This window comes from Aethalodelphis obliquidens, unplaced genomic scaffold (genome assembly GCF_003676395.1).
Source record: "Aethalodelphis obliquidens isolate GAN/ISIS:26980383/991018 unplaced genomic scaffold, ASM367639v1 scaffold5, whole genome shotgun sequence".
NCBI classification, from domain to species: domain Eukaryota; kingdom Metazoa; phylum Chordata; class Mammalia; order Artiodactyla; family Delphinidae; genus Aethalodelphis; species Aethalodelphis obliquidens.
The window spans coordinates 357,675-374,515 of record NW_020837949.1 but is presented as its reverse complement, the minus strand read 5'-3'; the positions used below and the strand labels follow the sequence as shown (position 1 = coordinate 374,515).

General features: G+C 43.4%; 1 protein-coding gene and 1 non-coding gene across 10 annotated transcripts in view; both read right to left on the bottom strand.

Annotated features, from left to right (window-relative positions):
- NCAPG2 (non-SMC condensin II complex subunit G2) overlaps positions 1 to 15,505 on the bottom strand; it is a 61,413-nt gene extending 45,908 nt beyond the window's left edge. For 2 of the 9 annotated variants that reach the window (XM_027101354.1, XM_027101361.1), the window contains exons 1-8: positions 15,413 to 15,505; positions 13,060 to 13,179; positions 11,199 to 11,387; positions 10,843 to 10,957; positions 8,756 to 8,970; positions 7,264 to 7,398; positions 4,464 to 4,558; positions 2,035 to 2,104 (exon numbers count right to left, since the gene is read on the bottom strand). In XM_027101354.1, the coding sequence (XP_026957155.1) occupies positions 2,035 to 2,104; positions 4,464 to 4,558; positions 7,264 to 7,398; positions 8,756 to 8,970; positions 10,843 to 10,957; positions 11,199 to 11,387; positions 13,060 to 13,137 (897 nt within the window). In that variant the 5' untranslated portion in view covers positions 13,138 to 13,179; positions 15,413 to 15,505. Of the gene's footprint in view, positions 1 to 2,034; positions 2,105 to 4,463; positions 4,559 to 7,263; positions 7,399 to 8,235; positions 8,387 to 8,755; positions 8,971 to 10,842; positions 10,958 to 11,198; positions 11,388 to 13,059; positions 13,180 to 14,910; positions 15,309 to 15,412 lie in introns of those variants that run through there. The other 7 variants (XM_027101356.1, XM_027101358.1, XM_027101359.1 and 4 more) reach the window with 7 other exon arrangements.
- On the bottom strand, positions 3,249 to 3,355 carry LOC113618629 (U6 spliceosomal RNA). The gene has a single exon (XR_003432063.1). It is a non-coding gene; the product is annotated as a U6 spliceosomal RNA (small nuclear RNA).
- Positions 15,506 to 16,841: the final 1,336 nt, after the last annotated feature.

Sequence of the window (16,841 nt, the reverse complement as noted above, 5' to 3'; positions counted from 1 at the left end):
GGGGCCGGGGAGCACCCTCTCCTGAGTCATCCTGATAATCTCGGAAGACTGGATATGTTCCAAGAGCCCCCCCAGAACAGACAATGAACTACCTCTAAGGTGGGGGCCATGATTCCAAACTGACCAAAACACCACCTTTCAGGGCTGCCACAGAGAGGGGCGGGGCAGGGGCGGGGATGTGGCAGCTCCTCGTTCAAGCCAGGACTGTGAAGGCCTGGTGTGTTAGCCTGCATTCTGCCTCCATACCCAGGATTCCATGGTTTTAGGGAAGGAGATAAGGAAAATTTGCTACTAACATTTTTACCTCTTCTCCATTAACTTTGAACTGTCTGACTTGCGATGACATAGGAGACACACGGCACTGCCAGTCAAGTGTCTGGGCCACAGAAGTTGACCCCTGAGAGCTAACTACCAGAACATGGACATCCTGCAACTGACCCATGCTTTTCAACATTATCAACGGCAGACATTTTTTTTTAAAGAGAAGAGTGAGGAATGCTCTAAGAGGTTTAAATGCTGTAACAAGCAAATGCAATTGGGAGACTTGCTGGATCCTGATTCCAAAAAAAACTATAAAAAGACATTTTTTAAACAAAGCAGAGAAATTTAAATATGACCCAATTAATTTTTTAAATCCGCAGGAATTATTGTTAATTTTGTGAAGTATGATAATGGCACTGTATAACCATACTTTTAAGAGATGCATACTGAAGTACACATAAATAAGGTGTCATGTCTGGAATTTGCTTTAAAAACTTGAAGGGACAGAGGGAAGAAAGGGAAGGGAGTGAAGCTGAGAAGTACAAATTGCTAGTACTAATTTGGTACAGATCTAGTCAAAATTAAATTTTAAATTACAAACTCCTATTTTTTAAACCACTATTGGAGAAAAGGGGAACAAATACTCCTTCCTGTGAACAAGTTTCATGCAGTAATAAAGCAATGCAAAAAAATGCATAACTATTGTCCCAGTTCTGCCATTTCTCCAAAAAATTATACACTGTAAAACTATTCTACAAGTTGTCAGCAGGGGAACAGAAGTGGTAAGTTTTAGTTTTCTAGAAGTAGATGTCAGTGATAGACCCCAGTATAGTTAACCAAAGCTTAAGCTGGGCAGGAGAGCAGAGTGGGCAGAAATCAACTCCAAACATCCGGTGGTTAACCTCCCCTCTCCCCACCTCCACCAGTCCAGGACCTGCTCCTCCAGGAGGAAAGACCCCTTTATGACTTAAGAGTAAAAATTTTACTCTCAGAAGGAAAAAAACACATCTAAGAACCTAGTATGAGAAAAACATAAGGGATATCAGGCAAAGACACTTTCTTTTGATTTTTTTCCAAAAGAGCCTGTGAATGTTTAATTGTGACTGTGAATTACACAGCCAGAATGTAGGTGTTATAGTCATTAAAGGTTAGCTGTATTCAAACACAGTCTTTAAACTCTCAGATGATGTGAAAGAGGTGGCCAGAGGGTACCGAGGAGCACTGGCCAGAAGAAACAGGACCCAAGCCACAAACACAATTCTAAACTTTCTAGATGCCACATAAAAATCAGAAAAAGGAAAAGGTAAGCTTGTTTTAATAATATATTTTGTTTAGCCCAATATATCCAACACACTATCATTTCAACATGCAATCAATATTCTTTTTTAAATAACCACGAGATATTTTACATTCTTCTTTTCCCACACTGTCTTCCAAGTTTGGTGAGTTTACAGCCCATCTCAGTTTGGACTGGCCACGTTTCAGAGGCCCGGCAGCCACATGTGGCTGGGCACTACAGGTCTAGAGCTGCCAAAATGCCTGGGGCAAAAGTCTTGATTCCACTCAAACTACACAGCACAGTGAGTCACGGGCATCTTGAGGCTGTGCTCAGGCACGGACGTGACCTTGAATGCGCGTGGAGGACGCTCACCATGGGCTTTAGTGTGACAGACAAGCATCAGCACAGGTTTCAAATGGCCCTACTGTAGCTACTTATTTAGTAACCAGAACACAATAAAAACGTTAACATTTCATAAAACGAAAAGGAAATACCTCTAGTATTTTCCCTGAAGCCTTTTTCCAAGCTCTGAAATAAACTTCTGCAATGTGTACCATCAAAGATCTAGAAGAAAAAATCAAAAAATTTTAATGCAAGTCAGAAGAATTATATTTTTAATGTGTATCATTTCAGGAACTCTCCTCTCCTAGGGAAGAAGAAACTGTTTTGGACTAGTGCTTTGCAAAACAGAGATATGTTATCCACCTGCAGCAGAAAGTAGAAAACAAAAGTCCAGAGAAGGAGGACTGAAATATCAAACCATTTCTTCCTTCTCAGTCCGGCTTCCCCAGAACTTTATTATTTCCTATAAAACTATGACACATAGCCCAGAACCAAATCCTTAAGTAAAAAGCCTTTAAATATAAGTACACTTTTTGACTTGAAGTCATTTTGGACTTTCCGGACTAGTTCGCTCAGGTACAGGGAGCCCTAAAATACCAGGGTTGACTTAGATCCATAATTAGGAAAATCTGCTGGTTCAACCTAAACATTCTGCAAATGAGGGAACAGGAGAAAGCATTCTAGTAAACAATCAGAGATCCAGAATCACATCCCGGCTCAATACTTACACAGCTGCCTGATGTAACCAGGCCCACCTCAAGAGTTTGAGGATTCGGTTTTTTTTTTTTTTTTTTTTTTTTTTAGATTCCATATATATGTGCTAGCATACGGTATTTGTTTTCCTCTTTCTGACTTACTTCACTCTGTATGACAGTCTCTAGGTCCATCCACCTCACTACAAATAACTCAGTTTCGTTTCTTTTTATGGCTAATATTCCATTGTATATATGTGCCACATCTTCTTTATCCATTCATCTGCTGATGGACACTTAGGCTGCTTCCATGTCCTGGCTATTGTAAATAGTGCTGCAATGAACATTGTGATACATGACTCTTTTTGAATTATGGTTTTCTCAGGGTATATGCCCAGTAGTGGGATTGCTGGGTCGTATGGTAGTTCTATTTTTAGTTTTTTAAGGAACCTCCACACTATTCTCCATAGTGGCTGTATCAATTTACATTCCCACCGACAGTGCAAGAGGGTTCCCTTTTCTCCACACCCTCTCCAGCATTTATCGTTTGTAGATTTTTTGATGATGGCCATTCTGACTGGTGTGAGGTGATAACCTCATTGTAGTTTTGATTTGCATTTCTCTAATGATTAGTGATGTTGAGCATCCTTTCATGTGTTTGTAGGCAATCTGTAAAAAATATGGAACACTTCACGAATTTGGGTGTCATCCTTGCACAGGAGCCATGCTAATCTACTCTGTATCATTCCAATTTTATTATATGCGCTGCCAAAGCAAACACAAGGATTTGGTTTTAAAATGCAGCCTCGGGCTTCCCTGGTGGTACAGTGGTTAAGAATCTGCCTGCCAGTGCAGGGGACACGGGTTTGAGCCCTGGTCCGGGAAGATCTCACATGCCGTGGAGCAAATAAGCTCGTGCACCACAACTACTGAGCCTGCGCTCTAGAGCCTGAGAGCCACAACTACTGAGACTGTGTGCCGCAACTACTGAAGCCCACGTGCCTAGAGCCCGTACTGCACAACAAGAGAAGCCACCACAATAAGAAGCCCGTGCACCACAACGAGGAGTAGCCCCCGCTCACCACAACTAGAGAAAGCCCGTGCGCAGCAATGAAGACCCAACGCAGCCAATAATAAATAAATAAGTAAGTAAGTAAATAAATAAATAAATAAAAAATGCAGCCTCCTTCAGCCCCAGAGCAGATTAAGTACTTGGCCGTGAATCCAGCAGATAGCTCCAAATGCTCTCAGGGCCCAGAGGCTGGGAGCTCGCACAAGGGCATGCTTCCAAGCCCCTTCCCCAAGGGCTCTTCCCACCAACCACATAGCTCAGTCCACGGGAAATTGCACAGTGCACATTACGTCCAAAGGTATCAAAAGTGCTAGTGACATGGGCTTTACTATGATTGAAGCTGAAATTTAACTGGTAAATAACTTGACTATTTAAAGAACTACCACAAAGTAAAATCTTAATTTCAGTGTCACTACGGAAAAAAAATGGTTTCCTATAGTAAGGAAAAAAAATATCCAGTGATACAACAGTACATAATAAATAATAGTTTAAGAGATAATTTTTTAAGCTTCTAATGCATTAATATAATTTAAAAGTCAGGTCACTCGGGCTTCCCTGGTGGCACAGTGGTTGAGAGTCCACCTGCTGATGCAGTGGACACGGGTTTGTGCCCAGGTCCGGGAAGATCCCACATGCCGCGGAGCGGCTGGGCCCGCGAGCCATGGCCTCTGAGCCTGCGCGTCCGGAGCCTGTGCTCCGCAACAGGAGAGGCCACAACAGTGAGAGGCCCACGTACCGAAAAAAAAAAAAAGTCAGGTCACATAGAAACTTTCAAAACCACACTAAGCACAAAATATTAATTACCCTTAATACTTACTTTTGTAATCCTTGTAACTGGTTTTTAATGGTCCCATGGATCATTTTAATGAAATTTATATTCCAGTTGAAGAGAGAACTAAGAAATCTTCTTCCCTATAAATTAAAAAAATAGAATATAATGTTAAAATTGCAACCAAATAAAAAGTTCCCAGGAACCAAAAAACAAGCATTCTTTGAAAGTGTAGTAACACTGAAGTTTGCTACACCCAACAAGGAAGCATCCATACTTCTAAGTTAGAATCTACACACTGAAGCTGCACTCGAGCACAGTGCTTCCGGTGGCAGCCCTGTGTGGGGATGGCGGCGGGAGCCTCGGAGGGACCAAGCTGGGCAGCAGCAGAAGGTGGGAGGCTCCCCGTGGAGGGTGGAGCAGCAGGCACCTCTGGGCTACTCCTATCCGACCACAGGGTGACCCAGATAGCTACCCCACAGCCCAGTAGTCAAGTTAAATGATGCATCAGCACTTCACTCTGGCTCTGTCCTGATGTCTCCACAACCTAAAATCAAAGAATGCTTGAAATCTAGCATCTTGGGGTGGGAATGGAACTGAACATCACTTCATTTCATCTTTTATAAACGACAAAACCGAGGGCTTATGAAGTTAAGAGGCTGAGTATTTGCCAAGGTAGAATCTTCAAATACATATAGTCCCCATATATTATATGTAGTTATAAATGTCATACATATATCATGTAATATTAATTTTTATGCATACTACTAGATTACACATGTGAACCTAAAAAGGAAGATTATATTTACTCTCTACAGGGGGAATAAAATACATCTGCCCAGAGTTTGCCTGTGAAGGGCACCATCACCTTCTCACTGCTACCAGCACACCAGTGTCTGGAGTCCTACAGACACACAACACACTTTGATACAAAAGGCAGGGTAACCATATGCTTGCAACAGGTAAGTTTTTTAAAAAGTATTTACTGGGACTTCCCTGGCAGTCCAGTGGTTAGGACTCTGCGCTCCCAATGCAGGGGGCCCAGGTTCAATACCTGGTCGGGGAACTAGATCCCACATGCATGCCGCAATTAAAGGTCCCACATGTGGCAATGAAGATCCCACCTGTGGCAACTAAGACCCAGTGCAGCCAAATAAACTTTAAAAAAAAGTATTTACTGGAAGTAACTTGCCAGTAGAGTATAGAAGAGATTTATTGTTTACCAAGAATGACTGGAAACTGACATGACCAAATTAATGACTGATAAGGAAACTAAGTTTAGATATCTTAAATTCAAAAGAGCACATCAATTTAAAAAAAGAGAGAGCTTTAAGACACACACGTATATATTTATGTCTACACCTGCACATATGTACGTGTGAGACAAGCACACTTCATCCACTGCTATGTATAAGTCAATATAAATAAAGTCTATTTATCTGAATCCACTCGTAACTTCTTTACTCTCCCAAATTTCACAACCCTGGGATACTCAGGGCAGAGGCCATGCATCCAGCGTCTTCCCAACAATGATGATGGGAGAGTAGCAAGAGCACAATCAAGGCACTTCCTGTCCTGCAGGCACTAAAAGCTCTATGAATGGCCTCGTGTGCCGCTCAAGGGAATCCTGGGAGAGGACACCTGCTGCTCCTAGTTTACAGAAGGAAATACTTAGATTGAAAGGAGAGTGATCAAGGTCACCGCCTACTCAGTGGACAAACAGGGGTCTGAACACAGCCTTTCTGACCCTGAGAGCTGAAGGTCTTGGCCAGTGTGGCCAGTCATCTGGTACAGCCCTTTAACCTCGCCAGCAGAGACTGTGCGTGGGGAGTGGGCAAACTGGGGTCAAATCCTTTGCTCCCCTGGCCAGCTGTGAGGGTGAAACCTTGAGCAAACTCTTCATTTAGGGCCCCCCCTCCTCTGGGAGGTCCTTCCCCACACATCCTTCGGGGGGGTGACAACTGCCTCCTTTTGCCTCCAATCAGATCTGTCAGGCCACAAGTAATCAGAAGAAGGCTACATTTTATAATAAAAAAATGGGCTTTGCATCCCCGGCATGGAGATACAGTCGATCTACAACAACTACAGAAAACTCCTAAGACAACGGACCAACGTGTCCAAGAGAACCAGACAAGCCACTCTGCAATTTTTAATCCTCTGGTAGCCACATTAATAAAAGTAAAAAAGATTAAATTAACTTTAATAATATATTTATATAGTCCAATATATCCAAAGTATCATTTAAATATGTAATAAATATATAAAAATTATTAGTGAGATATTTAACATTCTTTTCCCGTATTAAGTTTCAAATCCGTGTGTAGTTTTCACTCAAGGCCACAACTGGACTGGCCACATTTCATGAGCCTGCTCAATAGCCACATGTGGGAGTCACCACCAGTGGACAATGTAGCACTGGGCCAGAAGTCTCTCTTTGGATTTATTGGATGGGTAGGAAAAAGAAACCAAGAATACTGTGTGATGATGGGTTTGAGTTATATGCCAATTAACCTGCAATTAGGGCAGAGGGTCAGATCCATGGGGAAGTGCTTGCTCAACCTTATTTTTATTCATTTTTAATTTAAAATGCAATCATGGTTCCCCCAGGATTCCCACAGCCACCTGTTACCTTCTGATTTAATGATGAAATACACAAGGACTTGGAAAACGTTTGCTTAACACTGCCATGCAGTAAAAATGAATTGCAAAAAATACAATAGCTCTTGATAGTTAAGCTGACTCTTTTATTAACACACTGAGCATGATGCAAACAGCAAACACATGAACTTAAGAAAAACTTCCATTAAAAAGCAGTTCACAAACACACCAAAAAAGAAAAACCATTTACCTCTTCTTTTCTGATATAATGAACATTTATGAAGCACTCGAGCAGCATGTCTTTAATTTCTCTACTTTCCTCCAAATCATAATCAAAGCAATATAAAGCTTGATGGATACGCCATAGCCGACAGATGTCTGCACCCTGGGAATGACATGAAAAGAAAAACGCCTGAGTTTTTCTTTTATAAAGGGTAAGGTCACATTTCAAAATAACTATGAGACTATTTTGTATCATCAAAAAAAGAAATAATGACAAGAGAAAACATCTTAAAATTTGCACATGGAACTCTAGAGAACATTTTCTTAAAACCTAGGCAAAAGCAAGCAGAGACGTTGACAGACAGTGCTGCTCGCCAGTTTTGTGCGACGAGGATGAGTCTATGCTGGCCAGTGTGGAGCATCAGCCACGGCCGGCTATGGAGCAACTGACATGGGACTGGTGCCACCGAGGAAACAAAGCTTTAACTTTCTTAACTTGAAATGTAAATGGCCCTGTGTGGCTAGCGGCTACTGTGGTAAAGGCACAGGTGTAGAACATAAGGAAGACGTTAAATAGAGTCTTGATTTAAAAGCTGAACAAAAAGGGCAGTGAAAATGGATTTTAAAAAGGCAAACCAGTGATGGCTTAAGGCTAAGTTCTGACACAAACCAGGATTTTCCAAATCACTCCTATGGCCAGCAGAGAAAGTCAGAGCACTAGCTGAGGACATAGCCAAAAATGTTCTTTTCTGCCATATAACTGACTGCTCCTGGGAGACCACAGTGAGACGGACTCTCCCACGGGTGGTAAGAACGGGACCAGCTGCGAGCTTTACAGAAAGCTGTTGGCAATGTGTACCAAGAGCTCCAAGTTCAAAGCCGCTGACCTACAAATTTCACTTTGTAGGTACCTTTGTAGGAACCTGTGACAAGTAAGTAAAGATGTGAGGGGGGCGGTCAAAGAGAAATCCCCAAAGATCCCTAGAATCACAAGGGTCACCTTGGCTGTGGGATTATGGACGATTTTTCTCTTCCTCATTTTCCCTCTTCTTCATTTGCCCAATTTTCTAAGATGAACATAAGTATCTGCCGTTGTTTGATCAGGGAAAAATACTGCTCTTTTTCTGGATTTCTGAATTGTATACCAAAGACTGAAGGATGAGAAACAGCCCAAGTTACACTCGACCCTCACCATGCCCTCTGTTGGCCCCGCCGAAGCTTCCTCAGGCCTGGGCTGCAGTCCACAGCCCCACCCTGGCTGCCCTCCTGCCCAGCGCCCCCTCGGGTCTGCAGGCCCTACCTGACCACCCCACCCCCTTCTGTCCTTCCCTGAGCAATTCCCACCATGGGGACAGCCTCTCAAAGGCCACATACCGAGGAAGACGGGGAGAAAGCCTGCGTACGACCACACGTGGAGCCTCTGCCCACCCTCGACTGCCCACCTCTGAATACCCTCCAGTGCAAAACCCTAACTGAAAGCCACTGGGCCAGGCCTCTCGCAAGCAAACACAATTACTAACTGGTATAAACACCTGCACTTTCAAGTAACACGCAGCATGTACTTTAGAAAGCGAACACACTGTTTTCGTCTTGAGACTTCTCCTCAGCAGCATGACGAAAGCAGTCTTCCCCATGTCCTCCTTGGCAGGAAGGCCTCTCTCCCACCACATCACACACAGATCCTGGATGGAGCCCTGTAGCTCTCGTTCAGACTCAGGTAGCGCATACAAAATACCTACAACGGAGCAGTCATTGCGCGATGAGTAAAGTGAACCAGTGTTAGGCCATATTCAGCTGTGTAGAGCACTATGACTTAAAAGGTTTGCCAAGCAAATATTAGCTTATGTTTAACTTGCCAAAGATTTGTACACATTAGTTATGAGAAACAAATGGTGTTAATTACAAAATTGTTTTCCACTGTTATAAAAGCAGACCCAGGGCTTCCCTGGTGGTGCAGTGGTTGGGGGTCAGCCTGCCGATGCAGGGGACACGGGTTCGTGCTCCGGTCCGGGAAGATCCCATATGCTGCGGAGCGGCTGGGCCTGTGAGCCATGGCTGCTGAGCCTGCGCGTCCGGAGCCTGTGCTCCGCCACGGGAGAGGCCACAGCAGTGAGGGGCCCACGTACCACAAAAAAAAAAAAAAAAAAGCAGACCCAGTAGAACCAAGAATTTTAGAACTGGAAGACCCAGAGAGGGCCTATTGTCCAAACTCCTAATCTACAAAAGGCAGATGCTGGGCTCCAAATCTGAGTGTAGAGACGCCCAGGGCAACGCTCAGCAGTAGTAACCAGCAACACACTACAACCATCCCTCAGTCTGTTGGCCTCAAGTTCTGGCTCACTAGTGAAAAACAGTAAAAGCAACTATTATAACGAATACAAAAGCTATAGTACTGTTATTAACAGAAGAGCTCAAGAACTAATTTAAAATACTGATAATGTGCTCATAACTGTAATCCACAGACATCCGAATGCCATTACTCTGATGTAAAATTCCTGAATTAATGGGGATTTTTTTTTTTTTTTGCGGTACACGGGCCTCTCACTGCTACGGCCTCTCCCCCTGTGGAGCACAGGTTCCGGACGCGCAGGCCCAGTGGCCACGGCCCATGGGCCCAGCCGCTCCACAGCACGCGGGATCCTCCCGGACCAGGGCACAAACCCACGTCCCCTGCATCAGCAGGTGGACTCCCAACCACTGCGCCACCAGGGAAGCCCAAGGGATTGATGCACAATATTAGCATTCATCATTTTATAAAGCACGTAGGGAGACTGAAGATAAACTGGTGGTAACACCCACAAGCATTTGGGAGCTACTTTCATACTGGTTAGGGTAACTTCTTAATAAGACACATTATTTCAACACAAGAATTCTTAATAAAACAGCATACTAAACAGATATATAAACCAAGTGGTGCTGAGAATCTGTCACATGGAACTAATCAGATTCACACAGTGGAGGTGAGGGTACTTGGGATATTTTTATTAAAGAACGTTACTAAAACTTACTTTTGCATCTTTTATGTCTATAATTTTACACATATAATATTACAAAATCAGATCTTCTCATTAATTCAGACTAGTGTTCCCACTAAACTAATAACTACAGTTTTACACTTTAGTTAAAATTTGAAAAGTACCATGATATAAATATTAGTATAGTAAAACTCCCCTAAGAGTCAATAATTATTCCTCAGGTCATGTTCATAACATACTTAAAGAAACAAATGCAATGTCACAAATGCTGGGCTAACTTGAAATGTCTGGCAGTAATCACTAGCTGAGAAATTTATAATCAGACTGCTTCCCCTTTATCAGCTCTTATCCTTGGTCCTGAAGGTCAAATAAGACATCTCTAAAGGCCCCTAAACAGCAGTCAGTTGCTCAGTAACACACATTTTCACCATGTGAAACATTTATATGTGGCTTACACTAAATAATTACTCAGGATAGCGCCTAAAAGAATGCTCTTTTGCTCATTTTCTTTTAGCTGAAGTACAAGAGCTTGACTGCAAAGTTCTGCTTCTCCACTGCTGAGGGGTCCCTTGTACCAAGTGTCACTCAGACACCACTCATACACACGCCACATTGTAGCTGAGTCAACTTACCATTTAATATAACAGCACACTCCAGTAAGGCTTCATAATTCTCACTTTCATTTATAACAGACACAGAAGCAAGAATCACAGATGTAATTGCATGAATTATTTCTATGTTTTTTTTCTATAAATAAAAAAAATCAGAGTACAAGTAAATTAAAATCAACTTAAAATTTAATTTTTAAATGTAAAAGAAAATCAAGCCACATTTGACACTTATTCTAAAAAGTGAATTAAAGCTGAACTTCTGATATTCTTGACTTCTACCTTTAAATTTTTCCTTAACTTAAAATTCAATTATACACAAAAAACAATTATTTTTTAACAAAGAAAAAGGAAATTGATTTTTGAAAGACCAGTGCTACCATTTTTGACCCCTGCTCTGTTTCCATACTGCCTTCACCAGGGGCTTCCACTGGCTGCCACCCGTCCACCGGGCTCTCCACCAACACATCTGTTAATAAATTCTTGAGTCTTTGCCACAGCTCTTCTTTCTGTTTCCTTGACAATTCATCTAGCAATTCACTTAAGTTGAAAGGGTCAGAAGCATCTTTCTGCAAAATAAACAGCAACTGTTACATTCCAAATACAAAAAATTAGTTCTAGCCTTGGCGAAAAGTTTATGCACTAACTTAGTTACAAGTTCAAGAGTTTGGCTGTAGTTTTCATGAAAAGTTTATGCACTAACTTAGTTACAAGTTCAAGAGTTTGGCTGTAGTTTTCACAAAGTCCATTCTTAAAAGGAAAAAGCAAAGGGGTTATCAGGCAGAAAGTAGCAGATTCCTCCTCCCCCCAGTCAGTCCTGCTAAAGTAATCTTCACCCACTTAGCAAAAACCCTCCCTGAAATCAATCCATCCAGATGTCCACCATCTCCAGGTCTATAATTAGGTTACAAAAGTATGCTAGCGCTAAAGTAAGAACAAAAGCAACACCGATAATAATGCATCCACACCAAGGACTGCATGCTGAGTTTCTGATCTCCAACCTAACCTGGGCCATGACTTCGTCCCTGAATCCAATCTGGTACAATCTGAGCACCGAAATGGCGACAGTAAGGGATAGTAACCCTTTGAATAAGATAAGAATCAACGAGGCCATACTGATAATAGCAATGAATAAATACAGAAGCAATATGAGATTGGGAAATCACAATTTTGTAGCTATCATAGTAATAATCGATTCAGGCAAGAATCGTCAACTACTTCTACCCAGTGAGGAGGTCTTAACACCACTTATGTACGCAGTTCCTCCAAAACGCATAAACAAACTTAACCACATCAGCAAACAAGGGTAAAGGAAGGACAGACCACAGAACTGCTGCCTGCACTTCTCAAGACTGTCAGTCATGAAAAGGGATGCTGTGAAACTCTCTGGATTAAAGAGACCAGCAAGTCAGACAGTGGAGCACAGAGTGTGATACGGGACTGGGCAAAAAGACCCGCAAACACCCTGCAGGTGACCGCCAGCTCCCTCTTTGAAGGTTTTACTGTGACTCTATGGGAGAGTGTCTATGTTCTAGGGAAATCCAGGGAAATACTGAGGGATAATGAGATATGGCCTGCAACTGACTCTCCAATGATGCAAAAAGAATACGGGAAGACTGAGAACGCTGGAGAGGAGGGGCAGGTGGAACTGGCAGGGCTCCTCACTAGGCAAGGGGCGGGGCAGCCCCCCAGGGCCCTCCAAGGCCACTTCTCCATCCTAATCCTACCAGCCTCCTCTGCTCACCCGAGCTGCTCAAGGGTCTCTGTCTTTCCCTTTTGTCCAGAATTCTCTCCCCAAGTCTCCAAGCAGCCCATTCAGATCCCTGATAAAACTACCCTGACCCTCCCCATCCTTGTCCCAGCTTAGCCCTTACCCTGCTCTAGTTTCACGCCTGAATCCACCACAACCCGGGAGATAACCGAGGACAAAAAGGATGTCTTCCTCACTGTGCCACGCACGTAGCAAGAGGTCAGTAAAGACTTAAGTAATTAGAAGCACACTGCACTACACCACTTAGCATCCTTACAGCAACCCTCTTAAAAGAAAGGAGGGAATACCACTTGGGAGTAGTTGCCCATCAGCAGGTCTATTTGAGTATAGTTTTGTGTTACTTTTTAAAATAAACCTTAGACCCTACGGATTCACTGAGATGACTATATTTCATTTATGGATATAATGATTTTAGGAAAATGTCTTACATTAACAGTCACAAACACAATAAAGCTAAACATAAAACTTACATCAAGTTGAATGAATTGCAAAAATTCTCCAATCAGCTCCTTAGACACTGCTTGTACAAATGTCTCACGTTTTTCCATGGCAGATCAAACTGTTTTTCATGTGGCATTTATTCTGTAACCCTAGTAAAAACCACAATCATATTGAAACTTGCATTTGCAAATATACCTTTTCCTACAAGATGTAATTCGGTACATTAGTTAGTATCCAAAACTGCAAGAAAATCCCTGTACCACCGATGATAGACAGCTTCTAACAATATTCTGACATAAACAAGTTATAATATCTAAAAAATAACTTCCCTACCAAGGGAGAAAGGGGAGGGAGGGATAAACTGGGAGACTGGGATTGATATATACACACTACTATGTATAAAACAGATAACTAATAAGGACCTACTATATAGCACAAGGAACTCTACTCAGTACTCTGTAATGACCTATATGGGAAAAGAATCTAAAAAAGAGTGGACATATGTATATGTATAATTGATTCACTTTGCTGTACAGCAGAAACTAACACAACATTGTAAATCAACTATACTCCAATAAAAATTAATTTAAAATAAAAATAACTTCCATGTTTTCTTTACTGAGAATAGTAACAACATAACATCATGTTTCCTTCGAATGTTAACGAAGTTCTCAACCAAGGAAAGAGAAACCCGACAGCTCTAGGAGGCTCACCTCCTCCCCCTTTTCAGCACCTTCGCAACATGCTCCTTCAGGTCTGAGTCAGCTCAGAACAGACCAAGGCCAGCTGCTAAATCCTGAAGACTCTCCTTCCTAAAGCACCATTCCTCCATCAAGAAAATCCCTGTCACAGTCACACTGTTACGCAGAGTGTGGCCCTGGGCTCATCTGGGAGCTTGTTAGGGTGTGCACCAGGTGCTCCCAACGACAGCACCCTCCTCCCCACCCCTGCGGGACGAGAGCTCAGGGACTGTGTGCAACCTCCCTCCCTGCCCGTGTTTCCCCTAACAAATCGTATTTTCCATTTACACCACCTAGTGCTAGCAGTGCCCGGTTTGAAAGACATCAGTCCAATGAAGTAATAGCAAAATGATGGACCACACATGTAACAGGACGCTCACTTTAAAAATAAGTGAAAACCTCCTGCGGTCATAAGGAGAGCAATATGGAAAATTACTGGTACCAACGGCAATAATTATGGGGATAGGGTCATCTTAAATACAGAACTCCAAGATCTTAGCATTTAAATTAAACTAACAAGGATAGAAAATGACTTCTCCACATAAGTACCACTGAAGTGTGGTAACCTCACCCCTCAACTCAGATGCCTGAGCTATGAGCATAACTTGTGACTGGCTAAGCGGGCAGGAGGGCCACCAGCAACAAGCCTGATGAGTGATAATGGCCAGTGCCATTTCAAGAGTTTAAATAAACAATATTCCAAAAAGGTGCGATCAACTGCATGGAATCATATACCTTAAACTGGGGACCCTCCTTGATTTTTTGTGATTCTGCTAACTTTTCTGGTTTGCTCTATTTCCAAGTGTAATTCTTCGCATGTTGGTCTTAACCACAGTAATCCACTGCCACTAGACTACCAGACTTATTGTCACACTCCCCACTGTCTCTCTGACTGTAGTTCTTCAAGGGTTACTAATTTCTTAACTTACGCGCAATCTCTCTCTCTCAAAGTGACGCACTACTATGTGCACAAGACCTCACCCTTCCAGCCAGAGCTACCTTCTAGGTGAGAGACCATCCCACCATGCAGCTACCGTCCCCATGGCACTGTGCTCTTCACACAGGAGGTCTGGCACTGAATTAAGATGAGCATTAAAAAGAGATCCCTGTCACACTGTCGCCACGGAAAACCCTCGTCACCTGGATCAAACCATTCATCTCAGACGTAGGAGAGATACTTGAGGACGGGTTTCCCAGAGCACGGAGGCTCAGGGAACTGAGGTCAGTCCCACGTCCAGGCTGGGGGTCCTGTCTGGGGTCAGTCGCGGGTCCAGGACTGGGGGTCCTGTCAGCCCTCGGTCCAGGGCTCGGGGGGGTCCCGTCTCGGGTCAGTCCCAGGTCCAGGGCTCAGGGGGTCCCATACGGGGTCAGTTCCCAGCCCAGGCTGGGGGTCCTGTCCAGTGTCAGTCCCGGGTCCAGGCTGGATATCCTCTAAATTCAGTCCTGGAGGGAAGGCGCGGAGTGTGGCGCGCTCCCGGTCCCGGTGCCCACCTCCTCGGCCACCTCAGAGCTGCCAGCCGGGACGCGGGCTCAGATCACGGCCCATGCGGAGGCTGTGGTGCTAGGGGCCCGACCTGCCCGACCCCGCTGTTTCCCGGGCCCCTGCCCCCAGCCCTTCGCGAGCCGGCACCGTGGCACTCACCTCGTCCCCGGGACCCGCAGTTTCCCGCGCTCGGACCACATTCAAACCCGCGCGCCGGCGCCCTCGACGCGCTCCGCCAGCCCGCGCGTCATCACGCGCCGCTCTCGCGAGAACTGGAAGCGTCTGGGCGGGGCCTCCGGAGGGCGTGCGCCTCCGCCTCCCAGTGCGCGCCCGAGCCCCACCCCGCCCGTAGCCCCTCCCCCAAGGCCCACCACTCCCGGGCCCGTGCCCGGGCCCCGCCTGTTCCACGCGAGCTCGGATCCTGACATTTTTTTGCCTGATATCAAAATCTGTCTTGCCTTAAATGACTGAAATGGATGCAATCTCTGACATAAAGATTGACTCAAAATAAAACTGTGACATCATCCTTTATATATATCAAGTGATGTCTGAATTCTCTAGCAACTGGACAACGAGTGTTCGTGAACGCATATGTCAATTCCACGTTTCCCACATAATTCTGTCCTAACGTAGCATCTACTTTTGCTACGCAGCTTCTATGGACCATGTCTCCAGCAAATATATATATATATATATATATATATATATATATATAAATACATATACGTATATACAGATACATATTTAATATCTCGTGACCAAAATGCTCTAGATTCACACTTTTATTAATTAGGGATACAAATAGATCAAAGCCATATAAACTGATTATAAATTTGATATGTACTTATCAAATATAAAACTAAAATTTTGTTGAAACACACCTCTTAATGCTGTGGTTAAGACTATTTTTTCAATTTATGTTTCTAAGAATAAATATTCTATTCTTATTCTTTAATAGATGTAAATACTGAGAAAACTTGTTCACACCAAAAAAAGCAGACAGAAATGGAAAAAAAATTAATAGGAATGTACCTTATTCCTTGAATGTATTTTAATAAAATGCCAAAAATCACATACTGATCTATCATCAATTTCTTTGAATTTAACTTGTATCAGCTAATAACTTGACTGGGCTTTCCTTCAATTTTTGTTCAAAAACTTGGAAACCACCTGAATTTCAAAAAGAATTTTTATCCAGTCACTTAAAATCATTTCTCGGTTTCCAAAAAACCTTTAGCCAGATACATTGAATTACTATTAATTATATCAGTTACTCTTTTATTTCAAGGCACTTTTGCCAATACAACTTCTTCTAAATAAAATCTTCTATTGCCTGCTTTATGTTTCTCTCACACCTTGAAGAGCTGCAGGTGGCACTCACTCAGTTCATGGAAACAACGTGATCCATAAATCCAGACCTCACCGTTAAACCAATCGGCCAAGTCAGAATGAACTGTGTTGGAAAAGCCTCGGGAACTGTTTATAAACAACTGAGGAATACAGAATGCGTCTCTAAGATGGGGGCCATGGGCCCACTCGGACACCAGGGTCAAGCAGCAAAGGCCCCAGGCTCACCCCAGGCCTGTCC